Here is a 15,176-nt window from a genome sequence, read left to right on the forward strand (position 1 = left end):
GAGTGACACCATGTGAATTGATTTTCCCTGCAGTGACCGCCCCAGTCTGACTGGCACCTCAGCTGCCTCCCAGCTCCTCTCATTAGGACGGTGGCGAAGGACAGCAGCTGGTGTCAGATTATAGAGGTGTTTTTAAGAAGAACACAGACCCTTCGAGGCGACGCTAAATCGCTCGAACGGTATAGTTGTGTGTTTGTTGTTTGTTTTGTTTTTGTTTCCTTTTGGGTTTTTCTGGACAAAGATGACTTTTGGGTTAGAAGGACCTCCAGCTATGGGAGCTTGAGGGATACGGGGGCCATTTCTAAAATCACTTTCTCCCACCTGCATTTCTTGGAAGTTCTTGTTACTGGGTAACAGTGTAGCAGCCATGTTCAAGGGCTGGGGGATTTTTTTTTTAATATATATATAGATAGATATCTTTTAAAATTCTTTTAAATGTTCTATACACTAGTGAGGGGTTGTACATGACTTTCCCCTTGGAATGCAGTTAGCAAACTGGTGAGCCCAGATGCATGATTTCAAACTGTAGAGAGGAGTGTAGCTCAGTGGGCGGCTCTGCTCAGTTGCCTTCCTCCTGGCCTTTGCCTCTCTCATCTGTGAGCTCAGCAAAGCTCCCAGCCTTGACAGCCGCAGCCTCCTCAACATTCCCAGAAGCCTCCGAGTCGACCCTGGAACGTTTGAACCTGCGGTCGGGATACTGGCTGTTGTCAAAAGGCATTCGATGGACGCAGAGGACGTGGGTCTTCAGGTTCCCCTTCTGCGAGGCACTGTAGGGACAGTAGTGACACTGGAAAGGCCTGTGACCTGTGGGGAAAGAAAGTGTCTAGTCAGCAGTGTGTCACACCTCAGTCACCACCCCTATCCTGAGCTTTAAGAGCAACACACTACCACCATCTATGACATCACAGCCACTTAGCAGACTTAAAGGAGAAGGGGAAGGGATGAAGCCAGTTAGACACATTGAGTGAGATTCAGACTCCCCTCCCATTCTGACCAGAATTTTTAGTCTTGACTTTCCAGAAGAGAGAACAGAAACCATTCAATATCTAGAACCATTTCAAGAAAACTAGATATTTACAGAACAAGAAACGAGGCAAACTATTCCATTTTTCACATTTATTTCTTGTGAGTGTGTATATACACATACACACACCTGTGCCCTTAGATTTATGCACACATGCCACAGATCACGTGTAGCTCTTGGAAGACCACTGTGGAAGCCCCTCGTCTCCTTTCACCACGTGGGTTTTGGGAATCGACTCAGACTCCCTGACTTGGCCACAAGCACGCTTACCGGCTGAGCCATCACCAGCGCCATCTCCCAGGTTTTTATTGACAGAATTCAAAGCTTTACTGAATTCTGATGTCAGGTGGCACGGAACAACCTATTGTAAGGTCCCCCCACCCCCCAACCATGCTGTTTATTTATTTATTTTTTTTTAAGTAAAACCATTCTTAATTTACCAGTGTGTACAAAAAAGAGACCATAAGCAGATTTGACCAGTTAACTACACATTGATGATTTTTGATACACCCAAACCCATTAAGTTTCTATAGTGAGTATCCATCCATATTTAAGTCTGAGGGTAAAGCCACTCCTGTTATACATCCTGAACTCTTTACTAATGTCAGACCAAGCATGAGGAGTAAATGTGTCTGGAGGGTAAGGGAAACAGATGCTGATTAGCCCTGCTTTAAGCAACACTGTAAAGAATGACTGGGCTGCACAGCTTTAGAAGTTAGGAGAGTCGGAGTGGGACAGAGGGACCACACGGATCAGGTAAAGGTCAGCCTGAGCATCGAATAAGTCATGTTTGGGGACAGGGCTGGAGAGATGGCTCAAGGGTTAAGAGAAGTGAGTGCTAGCACTTCCAGAGAACCCTAGCTCTGTTTCCAGCATCAGAACTGGGCAGTTCATAACCTGTAACTATCTCCAGAGAATACAACACCCTCTTCTGGCCTCTTAGGGCACTGTACTCACATACCACAGAGACACAGACACACAGAGACAGACACACATACACACATACACAGACACACACACAAATTGATATTAAAATAACCACAATAATATAATAATAATAATAATAATAATAATAATAATAATAATATTAGAGACTCGAAGAGTGACTCTAGAAATGACAGTTTTCTAGAAGAGCTCGCATGAGGAGCTACAGATAGATTCTTGAATTCTCAAGGAAGAGATCCCGCAAGTTTGATCTCTCTCTGCTCTGTGAACAGCAGTTAGCACCGTACACCAGGTTGAAAATTCTGTGTCTGCTTTAGAAAGTAACAGAGAGTCGAGTCTCATCTCTCTCATTCCAGGATGGTGTGGGTGTCTGTTCCCCAAAGCTCAGAAGCTGCACCACCCCTCTTCAGAGAGGAGCCCAGGCCCCAGACTTGTTTGGTTAAAAAAAAAAAAAGCGAACCAGCAAATAAGGGGGCCAATTCCCCAAACAGGCAAACAGCAGAGATAGGATGTGTTCCTGTATCAATCATGAAAAATGGTTCTGTGTGTATTTCCAAGGAGCCTTCCTCCCATTTACTTGTTCTCCCTCTCCCTCTCTTTCTCCTCCCTCCCCCCTCCTTTCTTTCCCTCTCTTTTTTTAGACTGCAATATGGGCTGGCCTTGAACTCCCTATTCTCCTGCTCCAAGCTCCCAGTGCTGGGCCCACACTAGCACATCTGCCAATGATACAATTCTGAGTCTCTTGCCTGTTCGGATGCATTTCGAATCCAGCTTTCCCTATATAGCTCAGGCTAACATCGAACTTTCTATGCCCCTGCCTCTGTCTCCTGAGTACTCTATCCTCCTGTCAGAGACCTGTGTCACCTTGTCTGGCTTTTCTGTTTCTTCCTCAGTGGGTTTTGATAGTGTGCTTCCCTCTCTCCCCCCCCCAACCCCCCCCCTTCTCTCAAGGCCAGGGGTCTCCACGGCTAACTCCTCCTGCCTGAGGGGTTTTTTACTTTATCATGCAGAACCAGTTGTGGTATGCAACAGACCTTGTCTGCCCTGTGAGCCTGGGAGTCTCTGAAGTATCCATACACTGCCACTTTCCAGCCTATGCCACCCAGAATGCACACCATGTGGAGAAGATCAATCTGGTATTTCTTTGTCCCAGATCCTTGCTGACTACCAATCTCAAAGACCTGGTCAGCACCCTGATGGTCCTGCCTGAGGGGCTTTCTAGGCCCCTTCAGAATATCCCCTTTGGGTTACACTAGACAGCTCAAATTCCCAGTGTCTGCACCCTATCTGAACCCACCTCTCATTCAAGGACAAGATCCATGTCACTATGATCCCCTAGGAAAAGGTCTCAGGTTCCCAGACTAGAGCCATAGACTCTCAACATCTCCAGTGCCCTAAAGTACTCGTATCTTCCTGTTTCATCTGGCCTAGGTTTGAGGGAATGGCTATAAACCCTGGATAGAGTTTTTGCTGCTTTTTTTTCCCCCTAAGGACGTAGCAACACAAGGCTTTCGGTGGCCAACTTTCACCTGCAAAAGCCATTCTGCAAATTCTTAAATGTTGGGAGGAAACACAGGGGAAAAAAATGCATTTGCCTTCTGCCCTTCCCAATGTGCTGCTGAGCAAGAACACAGAGAACCAGCAGCAGGACTGGCCCACCAGCGTGATGATTGCCGCCTGTGTTTCTGCCGCCTGGTTCTACCCTCGGGGCTTGGCCACCTTCCCATGGAAACAGAGAAGTCCCTGAGTGGGAGATGTGAGACTAGCATTGCTTCTTATTATTAGCATATATTAATTGCATAAGCTAATTGATTTCACGATGAGATTTTCATAGTTTTGCATCCTATACTTTGATCATATCCTCTGACTATTAACCTCTCGTGTTCCCAACACGTCCTGTTGGCCACTGGTTCCCTTCCCATCCTCAAATACACCCCTTCCATTTGATCTGGTTGCTGGGGATGCTCTCCTTGGAAGGGCTTATGGGATCCCAGTCAGCTTCTGGGTGAGTGAGTTATAACCCCTGAGTCTGGGTTCTTCTCATCAGTCATGAGATCACTGCTTCCTGGATTCGTTCCTGCCAAATGCTGTCTGCCATGTTGTGATACAGCTAGTAGCCTTTACAAGAGCCAAACAGAAGGCAGCTCTGTTCTCGTAGATCTCCAGAATAGTTAGGTACATAGACCTCTCTTCTTTATATAGTACTCAACCTTGGGAAGTTTGTTTAAGCAAAGGAAATCACACTAAGATAGACATCAGTCCTTGGGGAAACAAATGGAGAAGCCACGGTGTGTCCACTTCTCCTCCCTTGTTGGGACTCTAAATAGGGCTTACGTAAGGTTTAACAGATTTTGGGCAAGTGATCAGAATAACATTGAGTGCCTAAAACTCAATGACCTAATTCACGAAACCACCATCCCTGCATACACTAAAGGTATGTCCAGCTCTCACAAAAAAAAAAAAAAAAAGACCCATTTATAAATGGAAAGCTATAGAGCAGGAGAAAAATCAGCTTAGCATTAGTGCCTGTCAATACAGGAACAGTTGCAGGTCCTCCCAGAGGGTTCAGGGGTTGGGACTGGTGGGTGACAGAGCAGTTAAGAGTGAGCACTGCATCTGCAGAGGATGTGTGTTCAATTACCAGTTCCCATGTCCAGCAACTCACAATCGTCTGTAATTCTAGCTCCAGGGGATCTTACTCCCTCTTCTGGCCTTCAGGGATACTGCACTCACATGCCTAAACCCACACACATATAATTGAAAATAATTTTATAATTACAAAATAAAAGCAGAAATCATGGGGGAAGAAGACAATGGGGAACTTCAGAAACACTTTCAAGTATCATCCAAAGCTTTTCAGACTCCGGGTGACTCTTATAGATCTGGAATCAAGTCACTGATATAATTATTATAATTAATGTTTACTACCATAGCATGAAAAGTTTGGAGATAAAAGAAATTCAGATAATACGCCAATAATAATTTTAAAAGGCAACGTGTGGTAACCCAGAGGCCAGCAGACACACAGACACAACTGACCAAACACCGACTTTGTTTATGAATCAGCCTCGGTCACCAAGACCTTACAGAGCCCTCCACATGCATGTTGAGTATTTTGTTGAATGACCAATGCCTTTCATTGCATCGCCTGTTGGTATTGCTGAAATCACTCCCTTGAGGATCCCAGTCTCCAACCTTTGGATGCTACCTTCCTGCAAACCCTGTGCCCTCAGGGTCCATGCCTCGCCCCTTGAGCTAAGGTACAATACACAGAACCTTGAGTATCACCTCAGTTGGCAGGGAGTGGCTTTTTGAATTGGCCAACTTGACACAAAAGCACTTAGTTCACTTCCCTCACTAATCAATTTTTTAAATATTCATCAAGATTTGATCCTATGGTTACATTCTGAATCTTGATTTCTTGGTAGAGACAAAGATGATGGACGATTATTCTGGCAGATTCGGATACTTCCGTGGTCGGATCATTATTGGATTGGTTTGCTTTTTGAACGTCGTCGTGGGTGAAATGGAATCTGTGTGCAAATGCATCAGGAGCTCTGAATGCATTCACTGGAGGGGGTGATCTGAGTAGTGCTAGAATTTCAAGAAGTCTGGGTCATTCTACAGCCTTGTAAGTGGACATTTATAGATGATAATGATAGTAGCTTAAGACCCCAACAGCCTCACTCCATGGCTCTTTATAATCGCTTCTGGACATTTATCCTCAGAGTTGAACTCCATGGAAGTTTTGTCAAGAAGTCATATCACCTCCACTGTACACATGGGGAAGTTAAGACCCAGCCAACCTGAAGATCTGCACTCAGACCAAGCTTCCGATGCACACAGTGTACTCTGAATCTTTAATTCCCCAAATATGAGCAGGGACTTCCCTAGTGAGTTTCAGCTGTTGACTTCATGCAAACTAGAGTCACTCAGGAAGAAGCCATCACAATTGAGACATTGCCTTCATCGGACTGCCTTGGATGTAGCAGGTCACGCCCTGCTGAGGGTGGTGCCATTGCCTTGGCAAGTAGGTAGGTCTGAGCTACACTACATAAGGAAGCTAGCTGAGCCAGCCAAAGAGGAAGGAAAACAGATAGCAGGTACCCGAAAAAGCCATGCAATACCAAAACAAGAATCAAGGTTAAGTGTAAAGTTTAGCACACGGTGGTCAGATCCTTGATTCTCAAATGAAAGGTGCTCAAGACATTTTTACACACTCTACCAATTTCTGAATCAAGGCAAATCCCAGTTTCTGTCTCCCATCAGCCTATTTGAGGCCCCTTATATGGAACTGCCTCGCGTGTGTTGATGTCTGCTGTCTTTTGATGAGAGAATGACAGCAATGGATTTCAAATAAGGCCACAGTAGAGAACACCACAGAATACATCACTGTGCACATCCAGGTCTCACACTTGGACAACAGAAGGGGCTGAGAGGCACCCCTCCACTTAGGAGCCTTCTAATCCTGTCTCTGGGGTAGATAGAGACAGAGCAAAAACTTCATGTACAAATGGGGCACCTTACGAACAGGGATGAAGTTGGTTCAGTCATCAGGGGGACAGGGCTGTCCCTCAGTTGCCTACAAACTTCCATCTATCCATAGTGAGATGAAAGATTGGCCAAGGTACCCACCCTACTGTAGGAGACCACACATGAGCTGGTGACAGGTGTTCATGAGTTGCAGATAATGAGTACCGATCTCTTTAAAGCACAGTTGGGTCCAACAGTTCTAAGCCTAAGAAGGGTCTGACCCATTAGTTCCCACTGGACAGACCAATCAAGGTGGTGGCAGTGAGCAGCAGCATCCCATATTGGGGACAGCCTATGGTCGGGTATGAAAATGAAGGGCCCTTGGTCGGATACCTTCACTTGTTTTCTGGTGTCTTCCTCCTCTATAGGAGTGGTCAGGTTTAGGTCTGGCAAGGAGTTTGGAATCAGATTACCACTTCCCACCTTGGTTGCTGCTTAACAGTTGAAGGGATTGTCCCTCTCTGTCTGATCTGGATCCATTAACTGGATCCCCCTCCCCCAGTTGCCCATCCCACAGCCTCGGAAGTGAGATGTTTCAAGTTCAGAGGAACCAATGTCGGTGGATGCGTTTCATTGGGATGGCGTTTGGCAAACGCAGTTTGAAGCTTGCTGAGCACAGAATCCCCTGCTAGAAGGAGCTCCTGCAGATGGCAGGACTGGAGAGAGCCTGAGTCCAAACAGCCTTGTGAGACAGTGCCGTTTGTTGAAGGACCAGTAAGGATTCCAATAAGTCACCTAAGAGGCCCTCTTTCTATCCCTCTCTCCCCTACCTCGGAGATTACCACCCCCTGGCCATGTATGATGTCTCTCTACTCTCCAACTGCTCTCTACTGCTCCTTCCCTTGGGGTCTTTACACAGCCCTCCCCCAACATCCCAGTGTGTTCTTCCATTTTTGCCTTCACCTTATCCTTCAGCATAGGATACCTCTGCTTCTGGGATGACTTCTTGATTATTCTAACCCATCATTGTGGCTGTCAAAGACATGACTTCAGTCCCACTCTTAACATCAATAGCTGAACAAGTAAAATAGCCGTGCCTGCTCCTCTCCAAGACTAGTAACACCATGAGGACAGGGACCCTGGGGTTTTGTTGAGGGAGGAGTGGTTCATTTGCTTGCTTGCTTGCGTGCTTGCTTGCTTGCCTGCCTGCTTGTTCTGATATTGCTGTTAGCTATTACAACATGACTCAAGTTCATCACAGACATCAGTATTTTTCTAGCAGAAGATATGAATGAAACACGCAAGTGCTGGGACAGGGAGGGAGGGAGGGAAGGAGGGAGGGGGGAAGCACAGGGCCACTGGGAAAAGAGAGATCTCTCTGACATCCCTGACAGGGACGGGGGCAGGCAATGGAGGATTCTAGAAGAAGAAGAGGGTAGCTCAAGATGGGAAGTGAGAAGGTAGGATGCTCACAGGCCACTGGGACATCATCTCATGGGGAGAGAAAAGGTGATCAGCTTTTCCTAGTGCTAAGCCACCCCAGCCCTTGTCGGCCAGAGTCGGAGCCCCACACTGGAATGGTTCCAGATGGCCCCCATCATCCCCCACCCTCCTCTCTGGACCTCTTGCTTTGAGGCCATCAACATTTCCCATCACTGCCACGCGAAAAGTAAGTACATCGTACGTTAATTTGTATTGTCACTGCACTGTAGAGCCGTGGTAAAGAACACATTCATTTTTAATCCACTATGAATAATATATAAATATGTATACAATGTGGAGGGTCAAGAGGGGTGGGAAGAAAGCAAGCAGTACATTGTTTATGGTGAAAGTTGGGGAATGAGATATTTTTCTTACTTGCTACGATGGAAATAGCTATTCTTTCCCTACACCTAAGGGGGAGAGGAAAATGCCTGCCCTTGAGGGGCCATCCATTAGTTACAGTTCAGCAACGGGCAGCAGCTTCAGAGAGCTGCGGCTTGGTGCTTCCACACCTTCTGAACTGATGGCTTCTCTTGGGTATAGGGCAGAGGATGAGGCTGGGTGTCCGGTGGGTGGATGAGTGAATGGGTGGTCGGCCCCTGGCATTCATTAATGAACACACTCTTCGGAGCATGCTCAAAGCAGTCACCTTCATTGATTGGTTCGCCAGAAGACAGCAAAGGGGTAGGGGTCACAGGAAGATGACCCTCTTCCTCTTTCACAGGTATCGATAGAAGCCTGAGCCAAGGAGATTTTTGGTCAAGCTGATGCTAAGCACGTACTCATCTCTCTGACCTCTCTGGATGCTGCCTGCAAGCCCTTTTGCCAGAGGATTCTCTACGAATATATTCTAGGAGGTGTTCCATAGACACAATGAAAGTGTGTATAGTGTGTGTGTGTGTGGGGGGGGGTCTCATGTGCATGGACACAGGGCAGGACCCATAGAGGTCTCCAGAAGACCACCAGATCCTTGCACTGAGAACATAGGACAGCACTGGGATATTGGCTCAAGAGAGACGTTCATTCTTCAATGTGACAGTTGGTCCTGAGTGTCAACCTGATGGACTGAAAGACAGGAAGATTAGCAAGCATGCCTCTGGGCATGTCTTTGAAGAGCTTTCCAGATCCAATTAGACAGGGAGTCGTCCGACTTAATCGGTGGTTGAAATCACGGATGGGTTCATGATTTGACTAGATAGGTGGTGGAACTGAGGCGAGCAGGGGTTCCTAGGAGGAAAATGATCGTGCGGGAAGTGTCCTCCGGGGACTCGTCTGGCCCCTTCGGTGACCGCCCAGTTCTGCTTCCCGTCTACTATGAGGTGAACATCTGGGCTCTACAATGCCATCCCTGTGTGATGGATTCAAACTGTGAGCCAAAATAAGGCATTCTCCCTTTAGGATCTCTCAAGTACTTTGGTCACAGCTACAGCTGAGTATGAGCACTTACAAACAGTTGGCTCTAACACGGCCTCCCACTGTGGACACTAAAGTCTGTGGATCTACACCCTCTGTGTAAAACAGCAGCACCAACGTGGAACCTGTTCATACTCTTCCTCTTTCCTCCTTCCTTCTTTCTCCATCTCTTTTGTCTGCTGCTGCTGCTGTTATTGTTTTTGTTGTAAGACAGGCTCTCCCCATATAGCCCACTCTGGGCTCCAACATATGGCCTCATGTTCCCAAGTGCTAGGATTATAAGTATGTCTACACCTGACTTGTCACATACTTATAATCATGTCTAGGTTATTATTAAAATGCTAATAAACCTTATGAGCCCCTACCACTCTTGCAGTTCTGTTCACAGCACCCATAAGGGGTGGCCCGCAACCACCTAGAACTCCAAGGTCAGAGGTTCTGACGCCCTCTTCTGACCTCCACAAGCACTGTGCTCACATGTTCACACCCACATGCACACATAACTAAAATATAAGATGAGTCTTTAAGACATGATGGACATAATGAAAGTGGTATGTGAATAGCCATTATACTCTGCTGTTTGGAGCACGGCTAGAGGGAGAGACCTGTACTGCATGTTGCATGTTCAGTACAGACACGATCACCAAAGGTCCAGCTACACAACAATAAGTGAGATGCCAGGTAAACAATGGTATTCAAGAGAGACTAGAAGACAAGAAGAGTTGTGGGTTATGTCCGCATTCCACTTCATGTACTTGCATCCTTGATGGTGCTCAATATGTCCTTAAAAGCACATCTTGGGTTGTGAAAGTTTGCAGAATCCCTGCTCCCCGGCCCCCTTATGTTCAGTCTACCTGCAGATGTGTGGCTGGCCGATCTGAACATCCAAATAACTACATTTCCATCCTGCACCCACATCGGCGTGTTGTTTTCTAAAGGGAGCAAGGGTGGCGTGGGGAGAGGCAGCCTTCACGGCTGTCTCCCACAGGGCAGAAGGCTTGGGAGGAGCTGCCTCCCATAGCCACAGAGGAGGTTGATGACAATACAATGACATCTAAGCCGAAGCCCACTGGACCCCCAAAACAACTTTTCGCACAACACACGCTAATAAAGTAGGAAAATGGCTTTACCTACAGAGCCAACTAGGATAGGTTAGACAATCACCTCCCCAATGCACACGTGCCTGTGCCTGGGGGAAAGCCATGGGGCAGGGCTCTATTAAATGCAGGTTCAAGGACAGGTCTGGCCTTTGAGGTGATGGTTTGGTTTTCCTGGGTCCCCTGTCATCATATTCTGCTCTCTCTAAGCTCACAGTTTTGACCCTGATGTTGTGGAGTCCTAGTCTAGAATGCCTAGAAGATTCTTGGTCCAGGTTCAGGGCCTGCAGGGCAATGAGGCTGCTTAACTTATACCAACAGGGGCCTCCAAGAAGAGCGGCTTCCTTGGTTGATTATATTACACTTCCTAAAATTTCCCCCTAATTCTGAGTAGGTAAGAATGCTCCAATCAGGTATGTAATTCATGTTTTCCATTTTAAAAAAAAAAAAAAATTCTTTCATCTAATCAAAGACGCTAAAACACTTTGGAATAGTACAAATAATTTCATGTTTTAAATTCCAAGTGATTTGGGTTTTAATTTAAAAGGCTACTCAAAAGCATATTCATTATAAAAGTGGAGTCTTATCCAGGTGGTAACTCACTGGCAACATCACTGAGAAATCATGTTTAGATTAATATGCAGACAGACTATGGGTGTGTTATATAAAGTACCCCTGCATATATTTTGATCATGGTCCTACAGGTCTTTTATGCTGTTTATCAACCAAGAGGGTCTAGAAAGATTGAAACTGGTTTCTAATGCCATTCTCAAGAAAATGTTCGGGAACGGGGGGAGAGGGAGGCAGATGGGGAAACCTCTCTCTCTCGGTGAGGTCACAGTCCCACAGATTCCCCAATTTGTCACATCACAGCATCTGTGACCAAGAGTTCATCAAAGGCAGGCCTATGGGGTAGCATTTCAGAGGCACACTGTAACAAGCCCTTTGGAGAAGTGGTTGAGGACTGGAGAATATACAAGATGATCCCAGAACATTTGGTGCTGTGAAATAAATTGTTGCTTTTTAAAGCCTCCATTAAAAGGTGCACAAGGGCATCTCCAAACAGCGTGGAGCCAGAAAGGAGCCCCGAAGGCTCAAATGCAGAACATTTTCAACTCAAAGTAAATAATATCGCCCCAAATCATAGCCTAATATATAAAATAAATATCCACAAGTCACACTGACATAAATGATTGAATCAGTAAATATGTAGGGAAGGATCTGTAAATGTGAATCGCAAATAATTCATGTAGACCTTGACTACTGAGGGAGGCAGAGACAGGGTCCCATCCTGAGGCATGGGGTGTCTGGCACATAGAGGGGGGCAGTGTTACTGTGCAGAACTCTAAGTGAACACTACCTTAGCCAGGTGCTCAAGGTCACAGTGGCAGGCATCCTTGATTAGGTACAAGAAGGACACTCTGGGTTTGTCATCTTTCTTCCCCAAACCCAGAGCTCCAGTCTAAACATGAGAAATTACAGCCAAGGGACATCTTACAAGGCACAGTGCTCAGGACAGCCAAGGTGATCACAGACAGAAGACCCTGAGATCTCACAGCTGGGAAGAGTGGAGGATACACGACACCTCACGCAACGTGGCCTTCCCAAATGAGAGCTCGGAACGGAGCGTGGACATTGACTAAAACCCAAGGCAGTCTGCGTAAAACGCCAGCTGACTTAACAGCAGTGTATCAATATTGGTTCATCACTTGTGATGGATGTAATTCAGTCATGTATAAGACGTTCAGGATAGAAGGAAATGGCCGAGAGACCCGTACATCTCCTCACTACCTGGGAGTGTGTTTTGTTGGTCTAAATCGGTACTAAAATAAAAGACTTTCAAAGTTCTCTTCCGTGCCATCTATCATTAGCTGATGGCGAAACCTAGAGCTGATGCTCCGTAGCAGAAAAATCCCAACACCTAACTTCAGACTAAAAGTAACCACAGCTAAAAGTATGGCCCTGGTGCAAGACGCTAGCAGGTCGGAGCTGGTGGAGATGGCTCAGTGGTGAAGAGCACTTGCCGCTCTTGCACGGGATACAGCTTGGGTTCTCAGCGCATCTGTTGTCTCCTGATCTGATACCCTCTGGCTTCCGGGGACGCCTGCACATACATACACTTGGGCACAAGCACATACAAATTATAGAAACGTGTATAAGATAATAAACCTGGTAGGTGGCTTGCAAATTATCCTGATAAGACAAACTTGATGGGCTTAAGGAGGAAGCATCATACCACCCCTACCCCAGACCTGCTACCTAGGGTCACAGGAGGTATCAGCATGGAGCCCTGGTAGTTTTGATTTCTGAATCAAAGCAGTTAAAGTAGAGGCTCTCAAGTCATAACCAGACCTTGCCTGACTGGGGCTGTGTGCCCCTTTGGGAGGCGACTTCATCCCTTGGATCTCAGGGATGTAAAATGGGTGTCATAATACTGATCAAAGATAAGACACGGGTCGGTTTGTGATTTGGGTGGACTGAGAGAAAGTCTGTAAAATATTTAGCACTTGGCTCATAAGAAGAGTCAAATAAATCTTCCCTGGGTGTGGTTAGGATATCTAAACACTTCCTCTCTGAAGTTCCCATGGAGGAGGGGGACTCTGAGACTCTGAGAGGATGCATGCTTGGCCAGGGATACCAAACTTTGGCTGTGTAGTCAGAGCTGAATGACCGTGGGCCTGTAGCTTTGGGCTCAGGCTGGGAAGAACTCCAACAGGAGAAGCTGCAGAAAAGGGTCTTTGGCTAGCGGGGGCTTTGCCAGGCACAGTCTACAAGAGTCCAGACCACCATGCCCACATTGCAAGCAACCCTGGGCACTGCAAGGGCCCCCTGCCATGCTCCCTTGTCCTTCACACACACACACACACACACACACACACACACACACACACACACACACGTTCTTTGCTCTCTTCCCAGGCAGCTTCAACTCCCATGCCCAGACCACTCCCTGTGGTTCCAAGTCACACCACATTTATTTGTTTGCCTCTGGCAGCCATGGTCTGTGGAGCCACCAGCCTGCCTGGGTGGTCAGCCAGCCGGCGGCATGAGCTCCATAGCCACTATTGATCTGGGATCTTAAATCATCCCCGGATTTTATGAAAACATTTACGTTTATCATTAAATAACCTTCAAAGGGTCGATGATCTTACTTTCCTTCCTTCTTTCTTTCTTTTTTTATTTTTTTTTGAAGATTTTCAGATGTGTAATATAATAATACTCTAATGAGACTCTGGGTTTGTCTCTGGGCAAGTGCATTTAATATTGAAGGAATTGCTAAGAGAGGCCACACGAAGGCGACGCGGGCCTTAGGGTGATGTACACCCCAGGAGAGGGGCAGCTGGCAACTTCCACACTCGTCAGGACACTTTGCTGTCTGTAGCACGTGGGGGTGTGGACACTGTGCTAAGCAATTTTGAGGTTCACAAACTTAGGATAAAAGAAAAAGTGACTCAGGGATATATGCTATGACTCAAACACAGCTATCTTAGTTGTTTTTATGTTTTTTTAATATATCGATTTCAAGATATTAAACAAAATAAAGGCGCTATTCAGGAGGCAAACATGAGAGCGACTCTAACATCAGCAGCTGTAGCACCTGCTAGTCATACCGGCCTCTCAGCCTCCGGGGTGATGACTCTGATACCTAAGCCCCTAGGCAAATGGAAGGAATTCCTGAGGCACTAACTGCCAGCCCTGGGTTGGGTAAATCTTGCTAAAGAACAACTAAGATCACAGAGCCAATGGACTCCTTCAGAGTAATGGGGAGAGCTCTCAGCCATACCCACCTGCCAGCATGAAGCCCCATCTGCACTTGTGTGCACCCCTTCTCCATGGCCATTCATAGGTCCTTGTTTGTCTTGTCTCCTTTGCCTGGCTGTCTAACTTACCATCCCTTCCTGTGATGTATACTGCTGCCATTGACTTTAGAAAAGTGTCCCCTCTTGTGCCCGGAGCCCCCAGTGAAGCTGTCACAACACCACACCATCTCCCCCTTACAACCCATGATCTCCTCTTTCTTGTCAAAGGCATGAAACAGGCACCTGAGCATGTCCTACCTGGCAAAGCTTCCAAAATTATGGGTCCCTCCCTTCCCCAGTAACTTGGGAACCTTAGCAGCTCTAAGCATAATAGTGGCTGGATAAAGAAGGAAGCTGGAGGCTTCCCTGGGGTGAGCAATCCCCTCTGCCTAACTCTTATTCTTCACTTTAAGGAGCTGGGAACAACCTGGTGGGAGTGAGAAATAGGTCCTAACAAGGCGGATCTTGGACCATCTCTTCCCAACTTCTGGCCTCAGGGAGCTCACAAACTCTTCCTTGCTCTCCTCTCCTCTCTGCTCCTCCCCATGGTCCCAGACAGCTTCCTTCTTCCCTTCTTCTTCAAGGCTGCCTCTCTTAATGGGTGACACCACACACACACACACACACACACACACACACACAGAGAGAGAGAGAGAGAGAGAGAGAGAGAGAGAGAGAGAGTCATCCCTGCAGGCTCTCCCTATATATAGTCTTGTGTTATATCCCATGGATTGCTCAGCCCGCTTAGTGAGTTTCCTCTCAGGGAAAGCCCCAGTGCCCTGTGGCTGGATCACTTCTGTTCCTATGGTCTCCAATCTCATGAACAGTACTTCAGATCTTGATCAAATTCAAATGTACTTACTGTGCTCCATGGGTTGGTGTTGGGGAGTGTGTGGGGAGTGTGTGGGGAGTTCATTTTGAGGGGAGCTGTGATAGCGCCAC

General features: G+C 46.8%; 1 protein-coding gene across 3 annotated transcripts in view; it reads right to left on the reverse strand.

The window, feature by feature from the left end:
• Nucleotides 1-472: 472 nt before the first annotated feature.
• Nucleotides 473-15,176, reverse strand: part of Znf536 (zinc finger protein 536) — a 457,839-nt gene continuing 443,135 nt past the window's right edge. For all 3 annotated transcript variants that reach the window (XM_029479861.1, XM_029479862.1, XM_029479863.1), the window contains exon 7: nt 473-804. In XM_029479861.1, the coding sequence (XP_029335721.1) occupies nt 560-804 (245 nt within the window). In that variant the 3' untranslated portion in view covers nt 473-559. The remainder of the gene's footprint in view (nt 805-15,176) is intronic.

The sequence above is a fragment of the Mus caroli genome, chromosome 7 (genome assembly GCF_900094665.2).
Source record: "Mus caroli chromosome 7, CAROLI_EIJ_v1.1, whole genome shotgun sequence".
In the NCBI taxonomy this organism is placed as follows: Eukaryota; Metazoa; Chordata; class Mammalia; order Rodentia; family Muridae; genus Mus; species Mus caroli.